Here is a 20,002-nt window from a genome sequence, read left to right as displayed (position 1 = left end):
TATTACGTTATATCTACTCTTATCAATATAAGAATTATGGTGTATTCAAATTTGATTGAAAAGTATATAAGATGTAATATATTACTCTCAGCAATAATTTAAATGTTTTTATAAGAAAATTTAATATAATTGTAATATGAACCGTGAAATAGAACAATGTAATATTGTTTGCATAAATTTTTTATCTTCATTTTCCCTTTGAATTTCATTTTCATATTATTTTTTATTAGAAGAAATTGATTTAAGTACAATAATGATTCATAATTAAATTAGAACAATCGTGATTTCAATCACGCATTATCTTTATCTTTTCTTATCCATTTAGCTATCTAATTGATTGCGAATGAAAGTAAATAAAAATAAGAACATAGTTAACAGTTCAATACATAACAATTATGAGCAATTTTTTATCGTAAATTTACTTACATCGATCAATGGTTGTTTCGTTTAATATCACTTTCTACTGCATGATGTTTCGATTCTTTTATGTTCGAGGACTAAAACGATAGTCAAACAGCTCGACTGCAGCATGTTCAAACAACTCATTCAGTCGCTAATATTGATAAACCACACTGACGCTTGTGCAACCATTTCGTCGACAAATACAATATTGACAGTATTTGTGGAGGAATAATTATTCATTATATATTATTAGATCCTCTAACATCTTAAACAGTAGTTGGCATTCTGACAAAGATAATATTAAACTCATTGATTTTTACATAATACTATATAGATTAGGTTCACCAAAAGGCCACTTTTGTTAAATTTACAATACGACATCTGCTGCATTAAAATGATATTTATTATCGATTCGGGTATTTTTAACGTATTATCTAACATCTAGATTGTACATGTTTATGTAATTATCAGAAATTTAAATATTGAAAAATCCAAAATACGTATGTAAGAATATACGAAATATCCAGCAAAGTGTCCATTGTAATATTTAGATGAATAGATTTCTATTTGCCTCTCATTTCTTTATTGCATTTATAAAAATAAATTGACATAGCGATATGCAAGAAATCAATATAAAATTAGATTTTAATATTACCATTTATTACTGTAACAGAATAGAACAAAAAGTATCGAATGACGTATAACACAGGCAATAAGCAAATGTATAGTTTACATTCAATATGAAATGAAAACCGCGCGAACTTATGAACCTAACCTAATAGGTTCTCAGGGTTGTATGAATATGTCATACTGATCATAGAGCTTCATTGTCGATCAATACAAAAAACGTACGAATACTCGTACAACTCGAATAAAACATCTCGCGTGCCTCTTCGTGATTGTAAGTGTGTTGGATAATGATTTAAGTGTTCCCTACAGTGAACGTCGTCGAGAATAATGGATTGGCGTGCGCGGTGTAAACGAAAAGATAGCCGCGTTTGAATTTGCGACCCAAGCCACGAAACGTTTCACCGTTTCTCGTTCTATCCTTCTCTGCCTTCGATTTGGTTCAGTTGAATCGTTTCGTTGCTCTTTCTTCGTTTGTGTATATGTATGTATTTCATGTCTGGGCGGCAGGCCAACGACTCGTGTACAGTATTACTGGCGTCAACAGAAAGAAACAAGGGGCAGAGTATCGTTTCAAAAGTGTTTCTCGATCGAGATCGCAATCGGAAATATCGTTGTAACGGTCACTCGATAATCATCGATTATGTAAATGATGACAAAGTGTATGTAGTTAATTGAAATTCCTCAGTGATCCCCCTTAGTCATCACTGATCTCTTTGTGTCTGGTAATATCATAATATAGATATGTATGTTATGTATAACAAAGCCGTATTAACCAGCCGTCGCTATCTCCACAAGAATCCTTTTGCACAGTGATTTATTAGCTGATGATATTAGTTATTAGATTAACGATTTACATATGAATTATAGGCTATTTCTTCCTCTTTTACAATTTCATCGTTCTTTGTTAAATAAAATAATTAAACTATTTTTTTATAAAATTTTGTATAAAATTTTTTATAAAAATTTAGTTAAATTTATTATAAACTTGTTAGTATTGTGCAGAAGAACGTTATAAGTCTAAAATAAACAAGTGTATCAGGTATCTGTATCTCACTTGGATTCAATGGCGAAGAAAGATACTCAAAATTACCTGGAAATATATCTTCCTTGATAATCGACTAGATAAAATCCTAACCAACGGTCTGTTAATGGAGCACCTTAACCACTTGTTGACAAACGTATATCAATGAAACCAAGATGGAATAAAGATCACGTGAAATCGGTACTGCGTTCTTAACCTCAATCACAACCGCGAGAAAATATTTTTTATCGACGTACACGATCGTCCCTGTACATAATTTGATGCACGATACACTCCTTTGTTCTACGCTCTTTGTTTCGATTGTTATTACCAATTTTAATTTCATCGCACGAAGACAACCTTAACTAATACATAGTCGTGTTATTACTTGCATCAGTAACCGCCACGCAATTTATCGCGGTCAACTTCCGACCTTCTTCGAAACGTTTCCTTCTGCGAGTCGCTCAGTAATCTTTTCAGTAGTATTTATCTTCAATTATGTAATCAGGTATATCTACGTTGCATCATATTTTCAGAAGGTACTTTGATTCATCGTCTCCAGGTATCGAAGTACAAATTAAAATTGAGTCAATACATACCTCCTCGCAAAAACAACATTGACCTCCAGAAGTCTATCGCGGGATGTGTTGCTTCTGCGCAAAAAGTTCTAATCTAAAAAGCCTTTTACGATAGATTTAAAACGTATAATGCGTTATAAGAATATTTATCGAACTAACACTAGCATAGCTGGCTAGATTGGTCTTTTTATTCACTAAAAGACATAGTACAAGGTTTCTGCGAGAGGAAAACCTTAAGAATAAATTCGCGTTATCGCGTGTACCCTTCAAAGTCTGGAATATCGGCCTTGACAAGATTCTCGTGTTTTCAATGATAAAACATTCAGGTGTCCCCCTTTTGGTGTCTATATTTACATATATTAAATCGAGGGACGCATATATGTATATTTTATAGTACTGCCAGTGTCAACTATAAACGATACTAAAAAGGTTTCGTTTCAACATAAGACTTGTTTTATTTTATTTTAATAAGAAATTACTTAATTTATAATAGAAAAGGAACACATCCCCCGCATACATGGGCTAATGGCTACAAAAAGTATTGGCATACCATTATATTTATTACATCTATATACTAATTAATTAAATTCAAGTATAATAGATTTTATATCATTTAATAATACTTTCATATGACTGCAATTTGATACTATGAAAATGAAGTGTAGAATTTGATAAAAAAAGCAATTCATTGGAAGATAAGGATACGTGCTAATATCTTTTGTACCTGCTGTATATGTATATTTTGCGTAAATCGTGCGACAAAGTTATTTTATCCGTTAACTTTTCGCGTTATTTGGTTGTATCCTCGACACAAAGCGTTTGTTGCAAAGCAACGTATGTGCGTGTGCACGCGTACGCGTATTGACATAGATGAGCGGCGCGATTTTTTTGCAGTGTGCAAGCGGTTACACGTGCCTGTCCCCTGTGGCCACGATCTGCAACGACGCGAATAAGCGGACGCTTACGCGCAAGCCCAAGAATAGACTTCCAAGCAACGTGAATTTTTCATTTGTTCGTTACGCGAATGCATCATTAAAATTAATTATCGGATGCATCAGCGAACTCCGGGAAAACGAGCTCAGTGTAATTACGCGATCTTATATAGTGTCCTTTCGGTCATAATACTTCATTCACGATCATCGTTCCGATAGGCCAGCTATTGATCGACGATATTATTATTTTGAATTATTTAATCGTAGTCTTTTTATGATTTCATAACATGTGCAGCTGCAATGCAAATAGAAAGAAAACGAATAGGTAATCGCTTTGAAGTTAGACCTAAACGTTATGTATATTATGAATAAATTATTAACGCTGTTAAATGTCGTTTCTACGATCTTTCGTCTATTTTCTTTTATTAATAAATGAAATGGTAGCAAAGGGCATATAAATATAGTGAACACTCCATTGAGCTAATTTCTTTCGTAGTCCTCTTTTCATTTGCGATGTTTTATAAAACATCGTATAACAATTAGCACTGAAACACGTCCAGTAAGCTTTTAATTGTTCCGTGCTAATCATCACGAAAGAATTCGGTCGATAGTGTTCGCGTCCGTAACGGGAAAAACAGCGTGACGCGTATTTCAAAACCTTTCCACCGAAGCGTCGCCATTGTGTCCGTTCGTTCATAGTCCAACAACAAACACTTTTAAATCTCTGCCAATTAACGTAAAGAAATAGAATAAAAGAGGAAAGGAAAACAACAGCCAATCAAATCAACGAGAGAAAAAGAAACAATCAAATCAATAGGTAGGCAACAAATCACTAGAATAAAACTGCCAAAAACCACTCTAGCGGCGGATACTAGAAACGCCACCATAATTTCTCCTGAATTTCGTTGGTAAAACCCCCGAAATTCTACCGCGAAAGGCCACCAAGAATATCGCGACGCAAACGATAATAATACTTCACGACACTGAATGCATTCGCCGTGTAGCGACAAGATCTCTTTCTTCTTCCTTTCTTTTTTCCTTGTCTTTTCCACTCAAGCCACATTCTCTGGTAGGACTTAAATACCCTGGAGGTTTCCACATTAGCGTTGGAGCGTCTCAGGGAGTCACGGAATGCGCAAAGCGACGAGACCGTAGCGAGAGATCGGTCGGTATCCGGAGAAAACACGTAGGCAGCAAGTTGCAAAATTCGTACTTGCGCAAACATCGTTTACCATGGAAGCGTAATGGGATGACGTTGTCGACTAGGATCGTGTGAATTCTTATCTGATTTGTCGATCGAGCCAAATTTTGCTCGTTACTGCTATTCGTATCATCCGTTTGCTGGAAACGCGACATAACCAAGAAACATTGAACATCTGTAAAGGAAACCAGTTTGAAATAGAAAGTTAGAAATAGAAAATTGATATTAGCTCTATTTAAAATTTGTCTTTACGTTTTAATTAATAGTTTTTAGGTTATGTTGGTCTCAGATAAAATAATATTTATGCGTCTTGCTTATTCTTAAGGGAAGGATTAAAATTTTATTTTATATTGTGATATTGCTTTTACTAAATAGTACAACTTAATTGACTAATTATGATATCCACATTATAGAAAATATATATATAGACGGTCTTTACAGTGTAAGGTAAATTCTCTGAGCGAACTAACGATATAGACCACGTGCAAAAATAGCAACCGTCTATGAATAAGTTATTTTCTAGTATATACCTTGTACTTGAATCGGAAAAATTGTTACTGGAATATAAATTGGAGAATGCAACCGAGGCTTCTGAGAATCGTGCGACAAACAATGGCGTCCGGAAGTGGTGCGAGGCGAATGGCCGATAGTATAGCGGGCGTATGAAAAGAATTTTAGTTCTAATCAGATTGAAATTAAACCCATAATAAACTTAACTAAAAGTCAAAGTAATAAATAAGGTGGGGAAGATAAGACTTAAGGAGGAATTAAAGAACTAACCGAATAGATAAAGGTAAAATACGAAGTGGGAAACCAAGCTCACGAAATAAGTAATCGTAAGAGAGTGAGTGAGAGATATGATTACGTATACAAGGAAAAAGACACGAGAAGAAGTTTTAAAAATTGGGACATTTTTCTGGGTCAAAAACTCGAGAAAGAATGGTAATCACCGATCACGTTAGGTTCTTGTATATTTCTGAGGGGAAACAGGGAATGAAATGTAAACAAGGTCGATGGTTACTTTAATCGTTTGATCTTTCACTGAAAAATAATAACACGAAAAATGAATATCTCTAGATGTGTATCAAATGTAGCTATTCTTTTCACTATATCACATTCTTGCTTTGGAAGTGATACGATTTAAACCATCAATTTTGACATTCAATTGAAATATGCTAACGTACATTCTCATAACGATATTTAATGTCATAGTAATATTTCTCTAGTAGATAGAAAAGCGTTTTCTTCGAGGTTATTCGAGACTCAGTATCTCACTTTTATAACAAAGGGGCGATATTATCGGCAAATTTTGTTTGTTTTTAATTCCAATAAACAAATTGATGATTAAGCTAAAAATTTCTCATGATGATGTTTCTCTAGCAAGTAGGGAAACATATTTTTCGAGATTTATCACTTTTATAATAAAAATCCGATATTATCGTTAAATATCGTAACATTCGTGCCTAATAAATTTTGTTTGCTTTCAATCTTAATAAACAAATGGATCGTTAAAGTAAACAGAAATCGAGCACTTAACATTCTGTTAACAGAATGTCCAAACAATTTATGGCTTGCGTAACTGCGATATTACTAACGTGTCTGTCTTTACGAGACAACAATACACACTAAAAACAATGGAAACCGCAATAAGGAATTATGATCTCATAAAGAGAGAGAAAAAACCGTATCATTGAAATACCACAGACGGTACTAAAAGAAACTTAACATTCGTAACAGTTGTATCTTGAGACGCTTTTATCTTGACATGCACCATAAAAACGGTAATACATCATTTAGAAATACATATTTCAACGAATGTTGGCAAAATGCAGAGTTTCAATTTTGAATTTTAACTCCGATAAACAAGTCTGCATTCCGTCTGATTTATAGACAGATCGTCGCTCGTACCATTTGCTGATTGTCAGAATTATATTGTCAATCTATTTATATTACTATGTTAAGTAACATTTTCGGTTAGAGAGTTTTGTTAGAATTAGTCGACTGAAATTTATTTCTCCAGTTTACATAAGAGTACGAAAAGAGTTTTATTCTTATTCTAGTATTATGAACGTAGTTATGTATTATTCTTGTTACGTGTTCTCTGCCAAAAGTCGAAAAATCATACAAAATTTCATAAAATTGAAAATGACGTTACTCTGATTTTCTTGGCTCATATTGTGTATATTGTACAACTACGGTATTACAGTGACGTCATTGAAATCCTGGCCGTTCGTACAGCCGGTAGCCGATATACCAAAAACACGTGTTACGAAATAGAATGGTAGGATGTGTGTTTATTAAATCGGTAAATGAATCCAACAGTACATATCAGCACAGTAAATGCTAGATAGAAGAATTATACGTATATAATTAATGTATATGTATTCGATGCATTCTACTTTTTTATGTTAATTGAACAACAATTGTAGTTACCTAATTATCGTTTAAGCGATTAATAAATGTATTACGCATAGTTGTGCAATTCTTTGTAACATTGAATCGTACGTGGCCGATTTTCCTTAAAAAATATATCACATTGTACGAAATTGACGTTATAGGTAAGATAGAAAGTAGAACTGCTTAAAAAAAAAACTTTCTCTTATCATTGGCACTATTTATATTAATTTAAACGGTTCGACCTAATTTCTTCAATGTCCAAATTATAATTTTTCTTATGATATGAAAGAAGGAAGGAAAAAAGATATTCATTGAAAAAAGATTATTCGAACATTTGATAAAGTAAAGTATCGTTTAATTTCTCATAAATTTAAATTCAATGTGTTTAAGCGAGCGTCGGTTCAGCACCTATAATTAACTAGAAATCGGCAAGATGGCTGACCGCGACTCATCCAAGAAAACGGTTGTTCTAAAAAAGTATTGGTTGCATAGCTGGCGTCATGTTCCCTAGGTACAGGCAGCGTAACGGTAGTGTTCCGAAGGAACGATGAAATCAAAATTTCATCCACGCAATATCGCGTTCGATTGAATTGTGAAATGCAGTTGGCAAGTAATCGCAAAAATGTGTTATCCATGTTGTAGGCTGGCACCGAGTTCTGGCTTATTTGTATGCGGCTGAAACATTAGCGAATGAATGATGTAGATCGCAATCATTAATTTCACTTTCATCCTTGCGACCATGCGCTTTAGCTGTAACAGATATCCGTGTTACCTGAAAGCTAGATCGGCGTGGTTATCACAATTCAGTTGAAAGCGATTACTGTGTCCTATTCTGCTACTATTCACTCTTTGTTACATTATACGTTACAGATTTCACTATCCATTCCATCGTGTCTAATAGAAGAAAATTAATTTCTATATCTATTTTTGATTACCTTTTAACCAGTTAACTGCGTTCGACGTGTATACACGCAAATCCAAAACCTTATTTCGATGCGGTTGACGCGTATACTCGTAATTGCTTGGTTTTAACTACGCGCCACGTAAGGGATTTTTGAAACGAAACTCCGCAGGTAACAGGTTAATCGTAATGTTCTACAAGTAATTATACAATTTACTGTCTCTCTTCAATTTGGCTGTTTGACTCCGATATCGTTTTACGAAATCAGGAGACATTCAGAATTTACTATCTTTTTATTTACATTTACAAAATAAGATTCATTTATCCATTAATCGTCAAATTTATATATTATATATAAATTTTTGTTGTATGCACGTAATAAATTCTTTTTTGTTCGGTTTACGTTTAATAGAATTCATAATTACGCAGAATTCCCTTGATTCCAACGTGAGTCGTTGCGTGTTAAACAGTTCCACATCTATATGTAAATAGAGTCTCGTTTCAATTGAAGGAAACCTTCAGTTTTTCCTCCACCTAATATGTATCACTTTTCTCAATTGCTATATTATTTTCGAAACAGTTTATCCTAAAATTGCTGTAACGGCGTAACGGTCATTTTACATGATAGGTTTGTAAAAGCTTCGAAAGAAAGTAAAGTAAAAAGGACACGAAGAAGAAAAATACGACGGAACGAGATTTCACATTCAGGAGAACGCGTCGAAAAGGTGAAGCTGTCAGTCGACGTTACACAGCGCTCAAGGCACACATAGTTTGTTTTCACACGGTAGTCGTATGTACCGTTATCGTCTGTCGCGATCGCATTTTATCGTTGCCATTCCATCGAAACTATTTTTTCCTCTTAATATTCAACCGTTCGCCGTTGTGCAACGATCGAGTCTTCGGATAAAATCGAACGTTGAATCGATTCGATAGATTCCGTTTGGTAACGGATGAGAACAACCGCAGATAGTGAATATTTCGTACATGTACTGCAAAAGAGTCACAACTTTGAATAATTCAATCCTGTGTTAAAAGTACATTAAAGCCTTTAAAATCCGATTTCAGAGGCCACGGATGGATAAGTGGAAAAAATATTTGACCATTGCCTTTGATATGTTTAATATAAATAGTGTTTTTATAAATTTATGAATAATTCTTTTTTTCACCATGGAATAGAGACAAGCTTTTAGATGGGAACGATTGCATAACTCAGCTGCGCCACCATACGTTTTGATCAGTAAACACGTAAACATTTCGCACTAGTTCCAAGAACTTATCGAATGTTTTATAAATCGATGTACACTCCGGTGACAACTTTTATCTATGACTATTGCACGTTACTGTCGGAGGCCTCGATTACTTCCGCATTGGTTGATAGTCATTGTGAATGCGCAGTAGAATTTCATAAAATAAATTGCAAATTGAATATTAATCCGTATTAGCGGAAACACATTCACAGGTGTTGCGGTTGCATTACTGGTAATAATCCTACGTAGTTAAATACGAGCATAAAATGTAGAATTCCCAACATATTGCTCATGTGAGCTTGTAACAAGGACATTGTCATAAAATATATCGTGCTGCATTATAAAAGTTTATAATTTTTCGATTTAATTGCACTACAGTTACTTAATAATAGTTAATTGATTTAAGCTACATAAGTTGATAACATCAGTATGATATTTCAAGTCCATAAAGCGATATCGAAGTTATCAGAATCTCAACTTGAAATTTTAATGTACATTCCAGTAATATCAATAAGATAACGAATAGTTCTACGATCGTTCGAATTAAGTTTCATGGCGTTCTCGTTCGATCTATTGATCGAGTATCGATTTAAGATAGTTTCTAGGATGCACACACATGACCAGGAGAAAATTTTCGCTAGTTTCTCCTGGTACCGGCAGTCTCGCCGATACTTTCGCCCAGTAAAACGAATCGAATATACCGTTACCGAGTCCATACATAGCCATTTAATATCTCGTTTACCACTATTCAAAAGAATAATCGTCTGGACAGATAAAAACAACTTCGCAGTCTACCTGACTGATAGGACTCGTTTTCGCTGCAACGTTCAGTTTGAACGTCATCGCTGATACGCATGCTCGATATATCGCACAATGTCTGCCCGCGATACATATTTTTTACGTTGACTTCTGTGAACACTGTGATAAAGTACGATGCTAAGTTGACGATATTTATCGAAACTGCAACTTTACGGAACAGACAATGCGATATAACATAGTTTCTTTTGCCCCAGAACTATGAATGTGTAAATTTGTTTGATAAAAAACAATGGGTAATTTAAAAAAATTATGCAGTTTAGTGACCTTTCCTAATCTTAACTATTTCACTCGTGTTTCGTTTTACAAACTAAGGGAAAATTTTAAAATATGACGCTTTCGTAATAAAATACAAAGTACACTAGTCTCTTGACTGATTTTCTGTTTTACCGACAAAACAAGATAAAGCTTGTCGAGAAAAAGAACTGCTGTCAACTAATCAAAATTAAAAAAAAATTACTAAACTAAATTAAGGCGTGATTGCCTTTAAATTTTCGTAGGATATAGAATATCTATCGCTTTCGAAACACAAAGCAAGAGGTCTGTGAAGAAAGATATCGCGCGTTTGTATCGTTGTAAAATCAATCAGCCAGTAAATAGGATTGCAAGATATCATCTGACGATATCGTCTGCAACAAATCGTCACAATGAAATCGAACTGTCGGACAATAGATTTTCCACTCGCTCTGTAAATTTACCTACGCCTTGTCGATAAATCAACGTTTCACAGTCGCGAAAGAATGGTAATTTATACTAGAAGGTTCGCGTAACGACCATTTCGACAATGTCTTTTTCCGCGCTTGGTACCAACCGGTCACGTTTCGTCCGTGTTTTCACGTGAACAACGAATGTAACGACGCCTCTCGAGACACAGGAGTGCGGAATCGTCACGATGAAAAATCGCAAGTAGATGTTTGCAATAGATTTCCGACGGTTGATTTACTGTACGATCACGCGCGATCAGAAGCTAAGAGGGGAAGAAGGGGAACGATTTACGACAAGCATGTGACGAAAGACCTTCGCTATCGACAGCGTGCTAATATTCGCGGAAACATTGCCATTCAACAGTTTCGAGCGAATTTCCTCAGCATCGCTAATTCGATACACTGGGCTTAGTCATGCTGTTTCCACGCTTGCTTTCCGGATTAGGATCGTGTTTGTTGTCGGAAACTCCCTGTTGTATTGTATTTTATGCTAATCACTCGGTCATACACGATTTCACACATAATCACAAATTAACGACTCGTTTTCGTTAGTCTTGAAGGTCGTATACATAGTTAAGTACTGTTAATTGTGGGAGAAGAATTTTTCCCTCTGTAATAACAGATTTTCATAGGTCGTTTTGTAATTTGTCCGATTGTTTTCATTGAAAATTACGTTTAAAAAATGGAATTGAAAGATTAATTGGAAATTGGACCGAGTCAGTTTACTTTTAATTCGTTGTTCTCGCTTATTAAATTTGTTATTTTCAGTTGGAATTGGGTAAGAATGTTTACCTGACGTTCAATTCAGGTTAAGTGAATTAATCAGAAGGATTATTTTGTAATAAACGAAGCTACTTATTAAAGCGTATTACAAAATGATTTGAGAATGTTCGCAAGTCGCTGATATCGAAAAGTGAAAATTTCGCAGCTACGGTCCCTTAACTCCGCCAACTCTCGATGTTGCATAAGAAATGAGTCATGAACGTGTTTAAAAAAAAAATATGAGGAAGCAAGAAATCGAAAATTATCGGCCAAGTATCACCGTTTCCCCGTGGACAAGCCAGTCCACGGGGACTGCGTTCTCATTTTTTATTTATCAGAAACAATTAACAGTTGCCTTTAAACGTTACCAACAGGTTATACGTCTCATTGTTTCGCGTCTGCCTTCGCTTTCCATCGGTGTTCGATAAGGAAACTCTTCTTGTATAAGATCCCTCTAGGAACCATTGAAGACAATTTCTAGCTATTTTCCTATTTCGTAAAGGAATGAATTAACGAAAATACAAATTCGATTAACCCTAGAACTACTTAAATAATCAATACGTGATTTGTTAATCAAATTTTCTGGCTCCACAATGATGCACTTTTGTGAATTCCAATAATTTTTTATATAAAATTTACGTAGAAGATTTTTTTCTCGTCTTTTATTTATCTTTCATTTTCTTTCCTATGATCAAAGACGTCGCAATCCTTGACATTTACAACACAAAAAAGTTAAGAAAACAGAAAAGAAAGATTAAAAAGAATTCATTCGATATAATCTTATCGGTAATCTAATACTATACCATAAGCTTTCTTATTTTATCTGCATTTATTATTTCGCTTAATATGTACATTTCCGTCATAGATAAATGGAAGTTTCAAAATGTTTTCTAAAGAGTCGCCACGATTATCTTCAGTTAAAAGTTATTAATATCAAGTTACATATTCTCATTAGTGTATTCCTGTGCATGTTTTTCATTAAATGTTTTTTTCTAAATAAACGAGTTGTTATTTGCCAATAAAAATTAATATTTATAAGATAACAAGTACTGTACACTTCGGTGATATCATGGTGTGTAGTTTTAAATTTAACACCAGATGACATATCGGAGGCGGAGTAATGACGTACGTATATGCATGATTGTTGTGAATTCTCTCTCGAGCTGTCCACTTACTGCCTAATCGACATAATGTTTTATCCTTATTTTAAGGTATTGTTGGAAAATGTGAATTTTGAGAAAGAAAAGAAATTCAGTCTTTAATTATTTTAAAAGAAAATTTTTTCTCTTCAGTTCTTGAGATCTTTGATCCTCGATTGTTTTTCTCCCTTTATATATGTATTTTAATTAATATTTTTATATGTAGATAAAGTATCGCTCATAAGTATTGGAATAATGGAAACTTCGCATTTCATTTTATTTCTATCGTAGCTTAAATATTTCAATTATTTAATATATATTGTCAGAATAAATTTGAACCGTAATATATATCTCAAAAATATACTCCCTCACTGTTTATGATAAATGCTATGAATGAGCGATGAATGAATCGCGTATATAACATGAAACGTATTAATTATTCTGTCCTTTAAATCAAAGATAAGCAGTCTACATTACCTATACAGGAAAACGTAAGTGTTTGTTCTAGTATTACTTTGCTTGAATATATCTAGCTGACATTAATGCCACTTGTTTTTGACTAATATAGATAACGCATCTGGATTAGTAGTTTTCGAAGTCCCGATAATCTTATGATTAATATAAATCCCGATATTAATTACACAGTAATTAGACTGAAATTTTCGCAATAAAAGAACTATAGCCAAAACGGTGTAAGACCAACAATTTAATCGTATAAAATGTGTACTACAGAAATTACACTGACTTTCTCCGGCAATAACAGATAAAGTTTCGATAAGGAATCGGTCAAAGAAATGCGTTCGAAACACGTGAAACAAGGTATCAAGAAGCTTAAGCAACAGTTTATCGGAAAATACAATATAAAAGACTTATCTACTTAAAACAAATAGCCCATTGAAATTAGCAAACTAACTATCAATCATCAATCATCTTCTACTAAATAATACATTTTACATCGCGACGCATTAACTTCGATTGACTGGAAATGTTGCAAACAAATTATTGAATGGTCACTCGATACGACTGATTTATACCTTTTTATTCCTAGAAAGATTTCTAATTATCTCGTTCGTTTTTTTTTTTTGGTAAATATTTAACGACTAGTTAAAGATCTATATAGATTGTTTATCGAAGAAAATTTTCCGATAATTTCATTAGTCTGAGACTATTTCCACCGATTTTATAGTTCTTTTCCGTGTAACGGAGCTTCGTAGAAACATGATCGATAAATTGACGTCAGAGTTTTACAGCTTTCCCTGATTTCGATGTTCGCGTAAATAAAAACTACGCAAAAAAATAACTCAAATGCCATTAGGTCCAATCTCTTTTAACCAAAATTATGTAGCTATTTGGTCGATTAGTATCCTACCTCGATGCTCGTCGAACGATTTCACGGAAAGCAATCAAGACAAATTAGATGCAAATTTTTCGTGGTCGTTATCCTCGGATTCTTCTATAAAGCATGGTCGTGCTTATGCTTTTGAGAGCCCTAGGCGCGAAGTTATTACCAGATCTAATTAAGTTTGAAATTTTGTTGCAAAATGTGATCCCATTGAGAATAAGGTCTCAACTTTACACCTAAGACGCCTTATGGTAAATGTATTTAAATATTAAACCAGCGGTTCATAGAATAAAATAAAAAATATTGACTTATTTATTTACTTATTTATTTATAATGTATGTTCTCTCCATAGGGTTGTTGATGAGCAGTTGACGAGTACTTTAAATATACATATATGACACATTAAGGATTTCAATTTTGAGTGAAGTTTTGCGAAAAGTTCGCGACACCAAAAAATTATTTAAAGCAGGCCCGTGATAAACAAATGGTTAAGAACCGCTGTATTGGACAATTATGGTGACCAGAGATTGCTCAAAAAAAATATATCGTTCTGTTCGAGACATTTGACTATGAAAAGATTACAGAATCAAGATAAAAGATTCTTCAAGAACGAACAACCGACCTTTGAGTCTACAAAGTGTTTCACGAACAGGGTCATTGAATTTAAAACGTAGAATTGTTTAGAATAAGTGGGTTGTAAAGGAGATTGTTATGGAGGTTTCGACTGTTATTCAGATTTAAATCATGATTTATCGTGGCCTGTTTTGTGGCTTGAAACGCGATGCAAGAAAAAATTGCGCAGTTCTTCGCAATGAAAGGATTCAAGTGTTTGGAAACAGTGGGAATCTTGTTGGACATATGTTGCAGAGATAACGGCGAAGGTTATTTGTACCGTAATAAAAATCGATTGCAAAGCAAATTTAGTCTCTAAAAGTGTTATAATCTCTTCGTACTCTCAAAGACTTTGTTCTCTTGTATGTATATTGCTAAGACTACACGACATGCAGAGGTAATAAAAGTACCTTAGCGAATTAGCTAAGGTCTTGTCGTCGTATTCTGAATACCAATTGCCAGAATATAAATTCCTCATAAACTTGTTTGTAGAACCAACGACCTCAGTAAATGCGCCATGACCTTCAAATTCACAATGTTGAGATACCGTTAATTCCTGCAATTTCCACATTGAATTTTATTTACATCCGTAATCTTTTCACGACAAAATTTAGTTTACAAGTTCCTCTATTTATTATTTATTATTTATTATTTATTATTTATTATTTATTATTTATTATTTTACATCTCTTATGTCTATTTCTCTTCTTATATGTCTACCTCCCCTCTTTCCCACTCTATTCTATTGTACTACCTTGCTTATTCTACCTCTAAAAACTAAAAATTAGGAACTATAAATTAGCAACTAATGACTAAAAACTATTGCAACTTTGGTCTTCAGCCTCCTTGCTGTGCCTCCTTCTTGTCGTTTGCCCTTCACTTCCCTATTATTGCTTTCAGTTCTGCTAAACCTTCTCCAGTCTCGCTTAGCGTTTTTCCTATGTCCTTTGGTCCTCCCGTTATTTCACATTCTTCTATTACATGTCTTAGGCCTTCTTCTTTCCTTCTGCATAGTCTGCATCCTTGTTCCCCCTCTTCTTTCCAGTATTCCCTTGCTTTGGTCTCGTCTCCGCATCTGAACCTTGCCAGTATTCTTCTGTCCTTCCATTTCATTCTCCCTTCTAAGGACTTTGGTAATTTTTCTTTGGCTATGTTTCTGCAGTGTATATTATACTTGGATTTCCTTATCCTTTTCCCCCTCTCTTCTGTTTCTCTCTTTCTTCTTTCTTCTATAAATTTTTGGTCTGCTGTCATTCTTTCTAGCTCCTCTCCTGTTTCTATCTGCGCCCCTCCTTTTCTCACCTCTTCTAGTCCCTCCTTTCTCTTTCTTGCTCTTTTCCCTTCCTGGCCATTCCCCCATTCTCTCTCTCTCTCTCTTTCCTTTATACACTCCTTTACTAATTCCTTTTTTGATTCTAGGGCTTTCTCTTCGTACCTTGCTGCTGTTTTTAATGTTTTTCTCTCATTTCTATTAATTTGCATTCCTCTATCAGTATATAATTTGGTGTTGTCATGTCTAAACTTAATATCCATTTCACATATCTCCTTTGAACTCTGTCCAGTCCTTCTTCCATGTTCCAGCCCCATGCCTCTCCAAACATCTTCATTCTCCTTTTGTAGTCCTATTTGAATATTCTTTCTCCCACGCTCCATGTTTTCTTCATTGCAATTGTTGCTCTCTTTTTCCTATCTTGTATGTGCTTCTCATCACTTCCGCTTTTCTGCAGTATATACCCTAGGTATCTTATCTCGTCAACCTCTTCTAATTCTTGCTCTCCCCACTTCCATCTTCTTTGCCTCCTTTTGCTCCCTCTTTTTTCAAAGACTACTGTTTTGGTCTTTCCTCTAATTGGGTTTCCTTTAAAAATTGTTTGAGTCTCTTTAACATTTCTTTTAGCTCCTCTTCTCTGTCCGGCATCAGCACAATATCCTCTGCATATGTTAATGACCGCACTTTTCTTTCTCCTATCACTATGCCCCCAGCTTGTCCTTTCCGTAGTTCTTCTTCCAGACCTGCCACGTATTTTTTTTTTTATTTATTAAAATTACAATCAATTCTCGCGTTGAGAAACGTATATATTGAATAACGTCGGGCTCAATGGACACCCTTGTCTGACTCCCCATACAGTCCAAAATTCTCTTGTGTTGTGGTTTTTGACTCTCACTACATTCCTTGTTTCTTCGTATATTTCTCTAATCCTTCGGATTAGTTTTTCGCTAATCTCCATTTTCCTCATCTTCTCCTCCAGTTTCTCTCCGCTCTTAAGTCCGCAAAACAGGCATATAATTTCCCTTATAAGTTCCTCTAAATCTGACGCATTTATGGATGATGATATTTATGCATAATGTATTGTATATTAAACATCTTTATAAAAGATATCAAAAATAAGAATTAATTTATGCAACCCAACGTTCTATCGCTCTAGCATTTGCGAACGAATCATTGGGCGAAATGTACATATTCCACGATACGTCATAATTCATGCGAAGCTGTAGGTGCGTTCTAATGAAAAGAAACGCGACGAGAGTGATACATGGCTCGTAAACGCGAAAGGATTAATTAACGTGTCAAGGTGATATATTTAATATATTTTTAACGTATTTTTATCATAAGGTCCCATTGATATTCTAAATAAAATTACTAGAAGTTTAGATTATAACGTCTAAAACTAAAAATATTGGAGGACCGATAAAACGAAGACAATAAAAAGCAGAGAAAGTTTGCGTCCTCGAAGATAATTATGTGTCTTGCACCATGAACAAATTGCATTGATGAAAGTTTCACAAGGCCAACCTTTTCCTGCACATTGTTACTGCAACATCAGTGTTTCGAAGCATTTCAAAGTGGTGTTACAATGATATATTTAAAATGAATTTTTTTTAAAGCAATAAATAATATAAAAATGTATAATACGTAATGATATATATAAAATTGGAAAATAGTATTTATTGAATATATAAATACATAGACACCGCTTTAGATTTTGTATAATTATTGTTTAAGTTGTATAGCTTTCATAGATCTTACAAAAGAAAAGGAAATCTTAGATGTTATATAGTATACAGGCTGCGACCGAGTAACGCGTGCAGGCATGAAGTGATTTTTTATGAAATAACAGAAAGAAAATATAGAATAACACTTTTTTATATGAGGCTTCGTTTTCGAGAAAATCGAGTTCAAAAACTTATCAAGTAATACTCGAACGTGGCTGATTCCGGACTGGACAATAATAAGTAATCGATAGGACGTTATTCTACGTGTGAGAATGAAAATGTAGAACGAAATTTTTCCAGGCTAGACTTTGTTTCTGTGAAAAATAAATTTGCATATTTATTACACGCCCATTATACTGGACCCATTCTTAAGGGGGTATTCTGGTCTAGAGGCATGAATTTCGGGCGATTTTTGAAGCTTTGTACAAGCGAAACAAAAAATATTTTTACTATTCTTCTTTTTAGCATTTGTTTATTGATATTTCGAGATTACGTAAAAAATTCACTGGAGAAAAAAACTCAATATTTAAAAAGTTACGAGCTGGCAAAGTGGGTGCTGCCAAGAAAATGGGGTATCGTGGCGTGCACGATATCAACCTTTCTGGTCATCCGAAATAAAAAATGCGAACGGATTCTTAATTAGTATGGATGCCGCTATTGTCTGAATCTTGGAAAAGTCAATACAATATTTTTTCACAAAATTACGGCCGTTTGAAAAAAATTTCTTATTTCGCACGTTTTTTGGACAATTCCAAACGTTTAAAAAAATAGTAATATTAAAGATTTTGAGCTGAGCGTGGTCCGGACAATAGACGAGTATATAAGGAATATTCAGACCAAATTTAAAATAAATCGGTTCGTTAGAACTTGAGATATCGTGCACGCCAACTCGGAAAAAGTAGTTTCGAGAAAAACACGTTTAAAGTTTTGAGACACTACCCGCTAGACCTAAACGACAGATTCAGCTAGTTATTTAAATTAAGTAACATCTACTTATTTACAATACTTACGTACAAATTATACTTATCTATAACAAGTATTAACTTATTATAAATAATTAGCCATGTTACTGCGCCACGCCAGAAAAATTACTGAAAATTCTCAACGCGAGAATTGATTGCAATTTTAATAAATAACAATAATAAAAAAAAAAAAGTTTTGAGACGTAGGTACTCGGGCAGCGTCTACCGTTTATTGCACATTGGTCCCGGTCGGACCGGAGCAGATGCCGCGTCACAAAAATGGCTGTAACTCATAAAATAATTGAAATTTTGCAAAAATCCTTTTAAGGGCATATTCTTGAATGTCTATACTTTGGAAACATGAAAAAAAAATTTTCGATTTTTTCGAATTTCTAGACCAGAATACCCCGTTAACTAAACATGTTCAGACCCTCTATCTTCTTGAAGATGAATGCCTTAAGGCTTAAGCGGAAATTTTATTACTTATTTTTACAATTTACTTATTTTTATTACTTATTTTCCCACGTAGAATAGCCTCCCGCTGATCGTTTATTCATACTGAGTCGGTAATTAGCCAAATTCCAGTATACCTGACAAATTTTCCATTTTCTCGACTTTCTGAAAAACGAAGCCTAAAAAGATTTCATTTCATATGTTGTAAGAAGACATCTGGGACAGCCACCCAGCCTCCGTCACCCTCGACTGAGAAAAGAGAAAGCGTCAACACTTGAGGGTATCATAAATTTGATGCCCTCTTCCGTACGGTGTTCTGGGCTTAACGGGCCCCGACGTTTCACGAATGTGACGCTTGATATTTTCAGGTATTCGTATACAATCGCCAAGACGACGCGAGTTCGGCATTTCTGCGTCTATAGAGCGTGCTGTAAACGCAACTACCTTGAATTCGCCTTCAGTACTTTGTCATAATTTTCCGCTTATTTTTTCACAATCAAACATTTCATATCCGCTTACATGTTATTCGGTGCACATCCTGTATTAGTATTATAAAATTCATTAATTCATATACATATATAATTTACTCTCACATAAGTTCTGTAGATCAAAAGATATCAATCGTCAAGCGATAAATAAGATTAAGATATCAAATGGCTGACAATTTCAAACACGATCGCCTGCCCAATGCAAAATCAAGCGATTGCAGGTTTCGACACCTAATGTCTCGTATTAAGTTAAAAGAAGGAAAAACGTGTTTTTCCCCTCGATGTAAGGGGAAACGTGTCCGTATCGTGGATTTTAACGAGATCTCTCGTGTCGCGAAGTGAAATCACGTTCTCACGAGCGAAGAAGCACCGAGAAAGCAATCGTCGTCGCCACGTGGCGTTGAAACAAGATCTGTCGGCG

At 34.4% G+C, this 20,002-nt stretch overlaps 2 protein-coding genes across 2 annotated transcripts in view; one reads left to right on the top strand and one right to left on the bottom strand.

The window, feature by feature from the left end:
• The window catches only part of LOC117239232 (2-oxoglutarate-dependent dioxygenase htyE), a 35,003-nt gene that overhangs the window by 4,291 nt on the left and 10,710 nt on the right, over nucleotides 1-20,002 (top strand). The window lies entirely within an intron of this gene.
• LOC117239234 lies at nucleotides 15,372-16,025 on the bottom strand. The gene has a single exon (XM_033504683.1). The coding sequence runs from the start codon at nucleotides 15,936-15,938 to the stop codon at nucleotides 15,561-15,563; it is 378 nt and encodes a 125-aa protein (XP_033360574.1). The 5' UTR covers nucleotides 15,939-16,025; the 3' UTR covers nucleotides 15,372-15,560.

The sequence above is a fragment of the Bombus vosnesenskii genome, unplaced genomic scaffold, assembly GCF_011952255.1.
Source record: "Bombus vosnesenskii isolate JDL3184/JDL3185 unplaced genomic scaffold, Bvos_JDL3184-5_v1.1 scf7180000013888, whole genome shotgun sequence".
NCBI lineage: Eukaryota > Metazoa > Arthropoda > Insecta > Hymenoptera > Apidae > Bombus > Bombus vosnesenskii.
This window is presented reverse-complemented; position numbering and strand designations above follow the sequence as displayed.